This window comes from Meriones unguiculatus, chromosome 18, assembly GCF_030254825.1.
Source record: "Meriones unguiculatus strain TT.TT164.6M chromosome 18, Bangor_MerUng_6.1, whole genome shotgun sequence".
NCBI classification, from domain to species: Eukaryota; Metazoa; Chordata; class Mammalia; order Rodentia; family Muridae; genus Meriones; species Meriones unguiculatus.
This window is the reverse complement of record NC_083365.1, coordinates 23,015,167-23,028,802: the sequence shown is the minus strand read 5'-3', so window position 1 is coordinate 23,028,802 and position 13,636 is coordinate 23,015,167. Positions and strand designations below refer to the sequence as shown.

Sequence of the window (13,636 nt, the reverse complement as noted above, 5' to 3'; positions counted from 1 at the left end):
CTTGTCGATGCCCGCCTCCCCAGTAGTCTCTGAACGTGGGGACTCATGTCAAGCCCATTTTGGGTCTGTGATGGATAGATAGCTAGATGCAGGATCCGCAGGCAGGGTGTTGACTCATGACTGGTGAGGCCTAGTGCCTGGTTCCTAGCAGGGGATTCAGTGATTACCTTTGCCTTGCGCTTATGGAGGTTCGGGGTGGAGATCTCCCTATGCCTGGACTCACCCCTCCTGCATGGTGGTATCAGTCTGCCCCTTCCCACTGCCAGCTGTCCAGACTGTCCTTGGCCTCAGGGCCATCTGAGCACCAGAGTTAAGAGATGCTCATAAGCCATATACTTGTGTCATATACTGACAGCTTTCCCACTCAATAACCGGCCACTGGCTGCCGTGCAGAATCCTACTGACCATGTGCCTCATACTCAACACTGTTTCTCAGGGCTCTGGGAGCTCAGAAGTCCAAGGTTCAGATGCCTGAAGATGTGGTGTTCAGTAAAGGCCCGTTCCCTGGTATATAAATGGTTGTCTTTTCATAAAAACACCAGCTGGCTAGAGACTGGGGCCTATTCTGGGGTCTTCCCATTAGGGCTCTAATTCCTACCCATGATATGTTATGGGCTTGTTTTTTGTTTTTTTTTTTTTTTTTTTTAGGGTAAAAGCCCATGATCTGTCAGCCCCAACAAGCTAGGCATAACCACCTCACTGCTAATGCCTATTAGAAAGGAGTAATGGGGGATGGGAGTACAGAAAAAAAAAAAAGATTTATTCAATATGGCCACATTGGGGAAGAGGAACGAAAGAAGGGATCCAGTGACCCCCAAGTCCATCTTCAAGGGCACTGACAGGTTTGTTTTTAAATAAAGGGCAGGGGAATTTATAACTAGTCCTCCTCAAGGCGTGGTATTGCACATCCGTAGCCCGTCTGGGTCTCAGAAACATCCTGCTAGGTGGGCAGACAGGTTGTTGGATCTGCAGGAAGTCCCTCCCTGGCAGGCAAGTTCTGACTGGCACCAGGGCTTCCGCTTATCCCTTCCCATAGAAAGGAATTCAAGCAGAAAATCATAATTCTTTGTGGTCCACTACCTCATAGTCTGATTGCTGGAAGGGAGGGGCATAAGCGTTTCTCTGTAGAATATCTCCCTGCTAGCCAGGACAGTTCCTTGGGCGGTGTTGGCTTGTTTCTTTGTTTTTTGGAGATAGGTCTTCTCTCTGTAGCCCTGGTTGTCCCGGAAGTGGGTATGCAGACCAGGCTGTCCTTGAACTCACAGAGATCTACTTGTCTCTGCCTCTCTGGGTTGAGTGCTGGCTGGGGTTAACCACAGGGGGAGTTTGCAGGGGGCCTTCAGATGCTAATCACCTCTAAGACTCTGCCTCTTAATAACCTTTTCACATTGGTGATTAGGCCTCAACATATGAATGTGTTAAGTGTATGTGTGGGTGGGGAGAGTCCATACATTTGCTCGAATTGCAGGAATAATTGGTCCTTTCTCAGTCACCGTATGCCTCAGTTTCATCACCTGTAAAGTAATAATACTGGGACGGTGCTTCCACCAGACAGAGTGAAAAAGAGCTAAGCCCGGGGCTCCACCCACAGGAAGCACTCAGTAATTGGCAGGTGTGATAACTACTGTTGTCAGGAGGGCAGAGGCATCCAGAGATAGGATGTTAGCAAGCTGGTGGTTCCTAGGAAGCTTTTCAAGTTCTGAGCAAGGAAGGATAATGTGTTTGTATTTCTAAACCACAAGTTGATCCATATCTTTCCTCTTTGGCCCTAACCTGGGCTCTCAGCCCTGGCTGTGCTGGTCAGATGTTACAACAGGCCCGACAGCCACTGGCTGAGAGAGAATTGGGTGGTGCCCACCCCACCCTTATGTACCACCCTGAGGCACTTGACTGTGCTGGCTGGCTTGGCCGATATTCCGAGAGCCTTTTCTCCAGGTGTTACCTGTGTGTTCTCCAAGGCTCCTGCCTGATGTGTGAATAGCACCACATAAACTCCTTCTGCAACAGAGCCATGCCAGAGACCAAGTCTCCTCCGGGGAGTGTAGGCCTGGTGTCCTGTGTTCTTGGCACCACGGTGGGGAAAAGAGGCCTGGAGCGAGGTGCGTGCACGCTGGAGGCAACCGTCTGTCGCAATCTGTTGCTAGCATTCTCTATGCTACGGTCCTGCTCTCTCCTTTGGGGTCGGGCTGAGCTGGGCACAGGGAAGAGGGAGAGAGAGAAGCAGGAGTCAGCCTCTCAATCCACCCCGACTATCTCTGTCAGCCCATCCTGCGGGCCATCATCCAACCTGCTGCAGTGGAACGTTGCGTAGCAGCAGCGGGAAATGCACAAATGTTAGATCATGAGCCCGAGAGGTGCCCCAGTGTAGACCTGTCCTGAGGGCGGGACCTTTTCTCTAGCGATCTTTCTGATGGCGGGCTGGGTTAACTTCATCAGGGGTGGAGCCATCGCCTTCCTGACGCATCTTGCTTGGGGGCCCTTGCCTTTCTTGAGGCCCCAGTTCAGCTTCCAAGGGTGGAGGGGACCCCAGGGTTTTCTAAACCTATTCCCTGTAAAGAAAGGACAAGACTTGGTCAATAGCTACTCGGAGATGCATACACCAAATTTGATACCAGTTGATTTCCGATAATATTCTAATATTCATATTTCATTGTAGCTCAACAGTTCAAAATTAACGCTTAGAGCCACGGTTTTGGCGCGTAAAGGTATTTTATGAGAAGACAGTAATTCAAATGCACACTTGTGGATCAGTAAAGAGTAGTTCAGGGGGTTGATTCTAGAGTCAATGCTACATTTCATTCCAGCTTGGGTTCGTTCAAACACACAGCAACCAAACTCCCCCTTCCCTCCACACAGCCCAGAACTTCTTCCTCTAGCCAACATCAGGCGAAGTACCTAGGCTCTGGGGTGACCGATTCGTGGGGAGGCCATTTCTGCATCACTTCAAGGGCTTCCTGGCTGGCCACACAAGGCAGGGTTTTGTTTGTAACGTCCAGAGGAAACACACCCCACTTAGAAAAGACAGAGAGAGGAGAAAGGAGAGACAGCAAACAACCAAGAGGCATGAAATATATGTGTCGAGCGGGTCACTGGGAGAATTTGTGACCAGCTGCCGAAGCATCTATAATACACCAGACTGGGGCCTGCGCCCTTCTCCAGGACGCCTGAGAGCATGGAGGTCTGAGTTGCACCCAGACAGGACATAGACCTTTGTGGGGCTAGCAGGTGTTTCCCTTCTTTTCCATTCCCCGTTTGGGAAGGAGACAGCCAGGTGGTCACTGCCCCTCCCCCAAGCCAGGTAGAGGACCCCTGGCCCGGCTTCTTATTTTGTTGAATAAGCTGCTGAGAGCGATCTCGCCCCCAAAGCCCCTCTCCTGTAATCTTAAAGCCACAGAAAGTTCTCAGGACTTAAGCCAGGATAACCAGCGGCACAACAGCCGCTCAGCAGATCCTCCAGGTCCCGGCATGGCGCCGCGGGGAGGTCGCGGCTCGCAGGGGCCCAGAGATGCTTGGAAGGAAGGCGGCGGGCGTGCAGCCGCCCCTGAGGCCGAGCCCGGAGCCCCGAGCGCCCCGGCGATCTCTCCAGGAGCCCCGGCGCCCTCGGTGTCCCACCTGAAGCCACACCCTGCTGTCCAACTACTCCGCTCCAGGTGAAGCGGGCGGCCCCTCCTTACCGTGCCCGCGCCGAGGTCCCTCCCGCCGAGGGCGGGCCGGGACCTCTCCGGTGCTCTGCGCGGCTTCCCGCTTGGCAGGTGGGTGCCCCGGGGCGCCGCGGAGGGGCCGGGGGATCCCCCGGGATCCGAGCGGGGATCGCGACTCCCTCGGGGGGACCAGGCTGCTCGTGCGCGCACGCCCCCTGCCCCGGATTCGCAACCCCCGAAGTTCGGGGTTGGCCCGGGCCTCGGGACCTCGGGGGCCCTTGGGCTCGGCGGGCCACCTCGGCGTGAGCGCCGCACGGGGACCGAGCGCGCGGGGGACGCGGCGGGGGGCGACCTCGGAAGCGGCGCGGCGCTCCCCCTCCCCCACCCTCTCCAGCTCCTCGGTCTGCGGCTCAGCAGGCACCCGAGTTGGCTCTGTCGCTAGGCGGGCGGGGTGCGGTTCCCAACATCCTGGACTCCAGCCAGCCGCAGGCTCTGCGGGGACACTTAATTACATTGATCACAGTGTGCTTCTACCTAGGCCCGGCGGAGGACTGGCTTTGGAAGGTCCTGGGGATCTTGTCTCTCCTCCATGCTCTAGACAGCTGACCGCAGAAGGGTGAAAGGAGAGGCGAGAAGGCCACAGGAGGTGAGTGAGGAACCTGCTGCTCCAGAAGCTAGGTTGGGAGGGACAGTGGGAGGCCAGGGGGCCCTCCTGAGCTGGATTCCTCGTGAGGCAGTGGCGGTGGCCCGGTGGAGGTGCCATTGCTGAACCGTGGAGTGTGCCTGATAAGTCATTTGCAACCCCTTACAGCACATGGTAGGCCAGCAGGGCTTCAAATGGCCCGCCCAGCCTCGGGCCCAGCCTCTGATGTCACCGGGTTTGATAACTGGCTGGACAAGGCAGTGTCTGACAGCCCGGGTTCACGGAATGCATGCAAGATGCCCCGGGATGAGAAAGACAGGAGCGAACTCAAGTTTGTGCTGATCAATGCGGGACGCTTGCTCTGCCGACGGGCTCCAGCTTTTCCCACACTCAGAGGGTAGCTTGTCCGTGGGGTCAGCTGCCAGGATCACCAGGGGCTTAGACACAAGAGTTTCTGGGATGCTAGCTATAGCCATATGCTCTGTATTTTTGCCACGTTCTAGTAACTTTTTAGGTTCTTTTGGCTTTTTTCTGTGTGAAGGTGGGGAGGGGTCCCCAGGCATATCGGACAGTGGGCTGAGAACACAACCTTTGGAACCAAATGGTTCCACACACACACACTCTGCTGTTGAGTCCTTAGACAAGTTTGCTTTACCTCCTCTCTAAAAATTTTAATGTCTGTGAAGTGGAGTTCAGTGTAAAATGGTGACGATAAAGCTGTCCTCATCGAAGAGATGAAATGTGAAGCTGGAGTGGTTAATGTTTAACAACCCAGAAGGCCACCTCACCGGCCTTCAGCCAGAAGGCTTTAAGCTGCCTTGAGCTGGGGGCTTTGGAGAACACAGTGATATTTTTTGAGACAAATGATGGGCCTAAAACCAAGGCAGAGGGAGGGTCTGAGGAAGGTAAATAATAGGAGACCCTAACTCACCACCGCTAGTGTGGGAGAAGGGACCATTTCTGGAAGGAGGTCCACTTCACAGACAGGGAGAGCATACCCATTCTCACACGCTCACCACCTGACCCGAGCAGACCCTTACCTCGGGTGTTTCTGGGACACCAGGCACCGTTGGCTTGTGGCTTCTGTGTCCATCTCTGCTCTAAGCGGCGGTGAGGCAGGGCAGGCTGTTTGATGTCTCTGGGCACTCCTCATGGCGGGGGAGCTTGGAGGCCGAGGGACTGTGGATCCCACCTCTCCAGGTGCAGTCAAGCAGGGCAGCTTTCCTTAGAACCTCAGTTTCTCCAGTTTCCACTTGTCACAGGGAGCCGGGAAGAGCTACACAAACCACTCAGTGCAAGGATCAGAAGCACCTAGGACCGCATGTTGGCTCATGGCAGGCATTATATGCCTTTAATCTCAGTAATTGAGGGACAGAGGCAAGAGGATCTCTGTGAGTTCAAGGCCAGCCTGGTCTACATAGTGAGATCTAAGACAGTCAGGAGAAAGAGAGGAAGGAAGGAAGGAAGGAAGGAAGGAAGGAAGGAAGGAAGGAAGGGAGAAAGGAAGGAAGGAAGAAAAGAAAGAGAGAGAGAGAGAGAAAGAAAAGGTTAGCAAAAAAGGTTCCACCTATCTCAGAGTGGTTCTGTGAGCATAAAGCAAGCAGGTAAACAAAACAGATCTGGAAAGTTAAGGGCCATGGAAATGTAAAGCAGTCTTGTGGTTGGGGAACTGCTGAGGTTCTTGTAGAAAGGTCCTGAGTACCAGGGCTCTGTCGGTCGAAATCTGCCAATAAGAAGGGCCCTGGCCTGTAGCTTCCTGAATGTGTCATTCTCCATCCTTAGAGTTAGCGCCCAGGCCAGCCCAGTGCTGTGCACCAGAAGCAGAATGGGAAAAGACTGGGACTTTGGGTACGGCACGCAGAGGTCAGAGGGCTGGGCTGGAGTAAGCGGCTGCTGGACCACAGCACTGTTAGAATGGTTTGGAACTGGGCCCAGACAAGGCCCAAGTCAATAGTGTCTGTCCTCAGCTGGCCAGCCTGCTCTTCAGCCTCTCATTCAGCAGTAGTGTTGACATAAGCTGCTGAATGAGCTCCACCGTATTCTTTTAAACAACACATTATCTCTCTCCTGGGAGTCTCTGGGGCCTGCAGTGTGGGAATGGTGGGAGGATTCAGACTTACTTCATCTCCCTGGGTCACACAAATGGGATGACAGAACCTCTGTGTCCCGCTCAACGTCCTGGGGCCTTCTACACCTCAACAATGTGGCTCTGGGCAGCTCTTCAAAGCCAGCAGGCCACAGAGCAAAGGGCTGTGGCCCAGGTTTCAGGTCTCACCCTGACGGTAGCCACTGAGCAAAAAGCAGGTGAAACTTCCTCCTGGTATGGTTTGGGGCATCAGAATGGGGAGCTGGGGTGCCACCTCTTCTGACTGTCAGGCCATGTGAAGAGAAGCAAATGGCGAGGGCTGGACCCTTGTGAAGGATGAGCAATGAGGGGACCCGACAGGCCTTGGGCAGGAACAGGAACTCCCTGTTGCTGAACATATTTAAGCAGAATGCAGCTAGACTCCTCTTGGGAATGCCACGGGGATGGACATCTGGGCAGAGGCAGAGGAGCAGGTCAGAGGCTCCGTGGCGTGAGCCTCTCTTCCGCTGCGGCAGGCTAACCCCATGGCCACATCTGCTTGGAAGAGGCCAGCTTACCTCTCCCAGAGGCGAAGCCTTGTTCACCACGACGTACAGGGCCAAGAGTGGAGACAATGCGTAATGATACAATCTGATATATAAGCCAACTCCAGAGAGCAAAGGCTGAGAAAAAGCTCCCGACCAGTGAGACAGCTGAGACCAATCAGGAGCTGATAAGGACACGGTGGGATGATGGGCCCAAGGTGAGTGTCAAGAATTTGGGCCCCAATAATGGCAATAAGGGGCACACTTCTCAGCTCTGGACAATCCAGGGAGGTTGCCTCCATCTTGCAGCTTGATCTCTAAGTAGGTCCTTCTTCAAGAAATCTTGGGAAATACCCCAACTTTGCCTTGGGGTCTAGAGCGGGCTCTTTCTCTCCTTGCTGCTCTGCTCGGGCAACTTAGTTCTTGTAGCCATCTCCTTCTTTTCACCTCCACAGCAGACAGTAAACTGCTCCTCCCAGACCCCTGGATAGCGCTCATGAAGGTGACATGCTGGTACTTCAACCAGACTCTCCCTGAGGGATTCTTATTAGAGCCGCCCTAACAGCTCCCTGAGTAAGAACAGCCTGCTACTCTCCTTCTGCCGTGCCTGAAGAAGCTAGCCAAGGGAAATGCATTCCTTCTCTTGTCAGCAGCACATGCACACAGTAGGTCAAGGCCACGGGTCCCAAGGGCATGCTGAGCTTTTCAGCCCTAGACCACGCTCTGATAAGCATGCCCTGAGCCTTCTCGGGAGGAGACTGCTACGTTACTCGCCACTATGTCACTGGTACCTAAGCTGGGTGTCCTTCACTGTTCTGTCAACCTGATTCCCAGAAAAGGTGGGGATCCCACCAGCCTCACCCCAGTATCCCAGAATGCACTTGTGTTAGTAACTGAATCTGCGCACCTCTCTCCATTCACGTTTTGTTTTTGTTTTTTCAAGACAAGGTTTCTCTGTGTAGCCCTGGCTCTCCTGGACTCACTTTGTAGACCAGGCTGGCCTCAAACTCACAGCGATCCACTTCCCTCTGCCTCCCTGGGTGCTGGGACTGAACCCGTGCAGCACCACACCTGGCTTCCATTCACTTTTTTCTCAGCCTGTGGTCCATTCTCTAAATCCTTTCCGTGACTCCTCGAAAGGCATTCAAGGTGCAGAGACCCGAAGCCATCCGAAGCCAGGTGTGACAGGGTAAGGTGGGTGAGCACCCCGGACGCTCACTGCCGGTGAAAAGCAGGGCTGACAGGTTAGAAGAACAAGTGACGGTGATCCGTGGTAGGACCCAAAGGTGGTTCCCAAATAGCAGAGCACGCTTGCAACAGATGTCCACCCCAACGTCTCTGCTATAAGGTCTGTCACTCTTAGGCCTCCATAGCTCTGTCCTGGGTCTGTGAGGAGCCGGCGTGGCAAGTGGTTTTCTTCTCTCCTCCAGGAGCAGCAGTGGGCACTTGAACTGTTCTTCCTTGTCCCCGTGGATTGGTGGCCTCAAACGTGGAAGGCTGCCCACTGCCCTGTGAACCAAGTCCATGGTCACCTCTGTCCCCTGGGGCCTTGTTTTTCATATATGCTAGACCTGGTCATCACAGACCCAAGTGCAACCTTTTAAAAACATTTTGCGGGTGCGGTGGCACACACCTGTAATCCCAGTACTCGGGGAGGCAGAGGCAGGCCTAGTCCACAGAGCCAGTCCAGGACAGCCAAGGCTACACAGAGAAACCCTGTCTTGAAAAATCCCAAAACAAACAACAAAAAACCAAACCAAAACAACAACAACAAAAAAAACCCAAAACATTTTGCCCATCCCTCACAGAGTATAAGAAATACTGGTTCCATATAAGGTAAGGGTCATCCTACGAGTCAGGCTGGCCCTGCTTTCCTGGGCTTAGACAAGCCCCAGGTCAGGTGGAGGGAGAAGCCCCTGTCCCTCCCACTTTCGACTTCTGTGAGTTTTCACTAGGCCATAAGCTGAATCCTGTTCCATGCCAAGAAGAAGACTGTTGGCAGAGCATTGCTCACAGGGCATAGGTGGGCAGAGGGATAGAGCAGGTCCCATGGAATCTGATCTAGGTTTAGTGTCCCCTCCCTTCTCCCCCCATGCACAGTCATTTCCTGTTTCTGTGAGCCTTACCTAGATGATGAGTAATGATAATTCCTTCCTTGCAGATCTGCTAGCCTTCAGAATGGGCCTAACAATTCCTGCTTTTTCTGATTCTGTGTCTTCCAGTGGTCCCAGGCCTGTGGCTCCCTGAACTGACACTAGCTATGTGTTTACTAGCTATGTGTGGCACTTCGTCCAGAAAGCTTCTGCCAGGGACTGCCGAATTCCTATCTGCCAGGCTCCCTGCCAGGGGAGCCTCCTTCTCTAACTGGTCTTGGCTGGAGTCCTTCCTCCCAACAGTGGGCACCCAGCTCTGATCCAGTCATGGGTCAGAGCTGGAAGGAAATCCTGAAAGCACTCCTTAAACACCGCAGTGCATTCCTAGCCTGAGGTCTGATCCTCAGCCAGCCTCCCTGTCCTGGCTCAGAGCTAGTGTCCGACCAACCAAAGGGGAGAGGCTGCCTGTGGCGGCCCGGTTTTTCATCAGGTCTGAGGCCATGCCCTCTTTCTCAGGCTAGGCGGAAGAAAGAGGCAGCTGCTCCTGCCTTGCTCCTCTTTGACCCTAGCTCCTCAGGTGGGGATCCTGGGGCGACATTTAAAGTTTGATGTTGTTGCCTGATTTGGTTAACACCACAGCCTGGCTGGCAAATGCAGCAACTGCACTTTTAGGGCTCTGGGAAGGATGTTGGAAAGAGGCCCTAGAGATGGCAACTTGGAGACCTCTGACTAAGCAGGGATGGCTCAGTGCTTAAGCGCATGTTCTGCTCTTGCAGTTTGGTTCCTGGCATCTAAGTCGGGTGTCGTACAACCGCCTGTACCTCCACTTCCAGAGGTCCAACACCCTCTTCTGGCATTTGAGGGTACCTGCACTCACATACCTAAACACAGGTACACACACACATATACACAAACTGTTATAAAATAGATGAAAATATTTTTATTTGGGTGAGACCCACCCCTGTATGTCCAACACTTGAGAGTCAGAAGCAGAAGGATCAACAGGAGGCCAGCCTGGGTGCCATCATAAAAATCATGTCCGAAAAATAGATTGTTTTCCTTAGAAGAATAGGGTGGTGTCAAAGGAGGAAACCCCTATCACTCCAACAGTTAAGCTCAGCAATTATTTCCTTCCTTCTACACTGACAAATGGCAGGGGTGAAATTTTAAGTAATGATCCCCTACTCTTCCTGATTAGACAGAGAATACCTTGCTGGTTTAATTTACCTCTGGGATCCATGAACATAGACAGGTTTGGGCTCCAGCCTATCATCAATTCCAGAAGACCCCATCGAACCTGGGCCCAATATAGTCATCCCATATTGGGGGACTGGAGAGGGGACAGCCAGACCGTAACCACACATACCAGCTTTATGATTTTACCTTTCACGTGTAGGTTATAATCTGTGTCTAATTAACTTCGGGGTATGCTTTGAGCTCGTTTCTTCAGGTTCATTTCCCCCCACATGGATATTTAATTGCTTCAGCTGCATTTACTGAAAAGCTCATCCATTCCCACTTCATTGCAATGTCACTTTTGCCATAAATCAAGCGACCTCATCCGAGTGGGTCTATTTCTGGGTTCTCGCTTCTGTCCCATTGCTGTTTGTCAATCCTTGTGCTTTTTCTACAGCATATTAATTGTGGTAACTTTATGAGAAATCTCGATATATATTTAGGATAGTCCTCCAACTTTGTTCCCTCAGACTGCTGCAGCTATTCCTGGTTCTCTTTCTCCCCGCACATTTTAGAATCAGTGTGTCAGTTTCTGCCACAAGAAATATGCTGAGCCCGAAATAAGTCTGTAGGTTGATTTGGGAGTAACTGACATCTTCACAGTGTGAAACCTTCAACATATGAACATTCTTTAATATCTCTAATAATGTCTTGTGGATTTCAATAAGGAGATTTATCCCTGGGTGTTTGCTCTTTTTAATGTGAAACGATAAATAATGTCATTTCCTTTCCTTCTTTTTAAAATGTGTGTTTCGTATATGTCTGCGCACCACATGTCTGCAGGAGCCTGTAGAGGTCAGAAGGGGGCGTCAGATCTGCTGGAACAGAAGCTCCCGGCAGCTGTGAGCTGCCATGTGGGTGCTGGGAACCAAACCCAGGTCTTCTGCAAGAGCAGTCAGTAGTCATTCCTACTGAACTATCTCTCCAGAACCTAATCTTCCTCGACCTCCTCCTCTTCGCTAGTCCAGGGCGGCCTCAATGTCACTTTATAGTACATTTCTGATCCCCCTGTCAGATGAGATGAGGTACTGCGGGTGTGAGCTATGGTGCCCCGCTTTGTTTCATATTGAAACTCAATTACCTTTTACTTATGTTGACCTTGAATTGAGGACTTTCTAAGTTAATTTGGCTGTTGCAGAACCTTCCGGCTTTTCCACTTTCACAGTTGTCCTGACCACATTTTGGATGAGTCCTAGCGGCCTTCCTTTTGGTCACAGATTTCCCATCGTTTGAAGAGTTAGCTGATTTCTAAACCTCTATCTCCTACCCAAAGGTCCACTGACAGCCTCCATCCTCCATAACCTCTTAGGTGCTGGTCTTTCTCCTCAGGTCTCTCCGCAGCCTCCCAGCTCTTCCAGAGGCAGGGGGATAACCCTCCGGGAAACACAGTAAGATCTTATGCAGAGTCAGAGACATACTGAGTCATATCATTTCTGAAGTGTTTTGAGCTAGTTCATATTCAAAGGCACTCAAGCGTTGTTTATCAGTAAGCTGATCCAAGCCTGGGGCTCCCTTGGGAAACCCCTGTATCCTCGGGGTTTCCAGGTTTCCCCTCTCAGGTCTAGCCATGTTCCCCTCTCCAAGCCCACATCATTTCCATTGGCAGAGGTCAATAGGGCCTCAAGCCAACTCCAGCTCAGCAAGGTGAGGGGTGCAGGCTTGACCATGAGACATTTGTGCAGTGTCCTAGGATAAGATTTAAACCCACAGAAAGTGGGTAAGTGGGACTCTGCGACTTTTTTGGAGAACGTGACCTGTGCTTGACCTTGTTACCCTTTTGGCTCAGCCCTTTCCAGAATTAAGGCGAAGTGCGTGTTCATGGGGAGGAACGTTCTTGAGTTGCCGAGTCTCATGATACCCACTCAGCCTCGGCAACAGTGCTGCTGCAAGTTGGCCTGCTGGCTTCTTGTTAATGTTGTATATCAGGTTTCCTGTTGGTCTGTCAGCAACGAACAAGAGTTGACCACGATGAATTTTTTAATAAAGCGTTGATTCAATTTGCTAGTAGGCCTTCACGTTTATGGTCTTTTCCAGGGTACTGCGGTCTAGACAAGGCCTTGTTACATAGTCCACGATAGCCTCAAACTCACAGCAATTCCCCTGCCACAACCTCCCAAGAGCTGGGATTGCAGCCATGGAACGCCATGCCCCGCTCACACTTACGTTAAGTGAGATTGCTTCAGATTTTCCTTTTCTTCTTTGGCTGAAGAGTCAAGGTTATACCTGCTTCACGGAATGAGTCTCCCAGACTCCTACCTTCCTGCCTTCTTTCTGTAATTCTTCGACACAGATTGATATCTGTAAAGGGTTTTATAAAAACACTCCTCGGCAGGTGACGTGGGCACAGACAATAAGATGGATGCCTCATCTCCTGGCTTGTGGTCTGGGTTGGCTTTTTAGATATTTGTTTGTTTGTTTGTTACAGTGCTTTTCTTGTTTCTAAGATTGTTCTGCTGGGAACCAGCCATTTCCCGGAGGAAGTCCAGAAGACAGAGGGAAGCCCCAGGGACAGAGCATAGCTGGGAGAGACACACAGAAGCCTGAGGCCTGGTACCCAGAAGCCTGAGGCCTAGTACCCAGAGGCCTGAGGCCTGGTTCACAGCATTCAGTGAGCCACCCCCAGGGTCACTGGGACCAGCTCAGCTAACCCTCCTCTTCCAGGCACCATGTTCCGCAAGAAAAAGAAGAAACGTCCTGAGATATCAGCCCCACAGAACTTCCAGCACCGTGTCCACACCTCCTTTGACCCCAAGGAAGGCAAGTTCGTGGGCCTGCCCCCACAATGGCAGAACATCCTGGATACTCTGAGACGGCCCAAGCCCGTGGTGGACCCTTCTCGAATCACGCGGGTGCAGCTGCAGCCCATGAAGGTAAGGGGGGCAGACTCACAGCCATGCTCAGCCTCTGCTACTCCACAGGAAGCAGTCTGTGAAAGCCGTAGGGGCGGCTCAGGTGTCAGATTCCAGCCTCCTGCCTCAGTTCTCTGCCAATCAGCCCTTCTACCTGGAGATGGTTTTAAGCCAGCTGTGGTGGCTCTCGATAATAAGCCCAGCGCTTGGCAGACTGAGGCAGTCATACTGTTAAGAGTTGGAGCCCAGCCTAGGCTACAGGGTGAGGCTACAGGGGTCTTGAAAAAAAAAATACCCACCAGACCACCAAAATTAATTCTCTAATTAATTAGAATTTCAGTTAACAACAGTCTTGAAGAATATCCTGTCCGCCATTTAGACCTGTATCGCCCGAGGAGTTGCATCTGTCATAGACCTGGGGTCACATGTGGAGATTTGAGAGTTGGGGTCAGGAGCCCTAGTGTTTGGGGGGGAGGGGTGGGGGAGGGGCAAGGCCCTGGAACTGGTTTTCTCAGACAGCTCCCTGGGGACCACAGGAAGAGCTAGAGCCTGAAGTATCTCTCC

General features: G+C 52.2%; 1 protein-coding gene and 1 long non-coding RNA gene across 7 annotated transcripts in view; one reads left to right on the top strand and one right to left on the bottom strand.

The window, feature by feature from the left end:
* The window catches only part of Pak6 (p21 (RAC1) activated kinase 6), a 30,491-nt gene that overhangs the window by 8,907 nt on the left and 7,948 nt on the right, over positions 1-13,636 (top strand). For 4 of the 6 annotated variants that reach the window (XM_060371743.1, XM_060371742.1, XM_060371740.1 and 1 more), the window contains exons 3-4: positions 4,180-4,287; positions 12,885-13,093. In XM_060371743.1, coding sequence (XP_060227726.1) covers positions 12,890-13,093 — 204 coding nt within the window. In that variant the 5' untranslated portion in view covers positions 4,180-4,287; positions 12,885-12,889. Of the gene's footprint in view, positions 1-3,650; positions 3,753-4,164; positions 4,288-12,884; positions 13,094-13,636 lie in introns of those variants that run through there. The other 2 variants (XM_060371745.1, XM_060371744.1) reach the window with 2 other exon arrangements.
* Positions 831-3,060, bottom strand: LOC132649021 (uncharacterized). The gene is made up of 3 exons (XR_009587410.1): positions 2,896-3,060; positions 2,288-2,549; positions 831-2,191 (listed from the first exon to the last, which is right to left on the bottom strand). It is a non-coding gene; the product is annotated as an uncharacterized LOC132649021 (long non-coding RNA).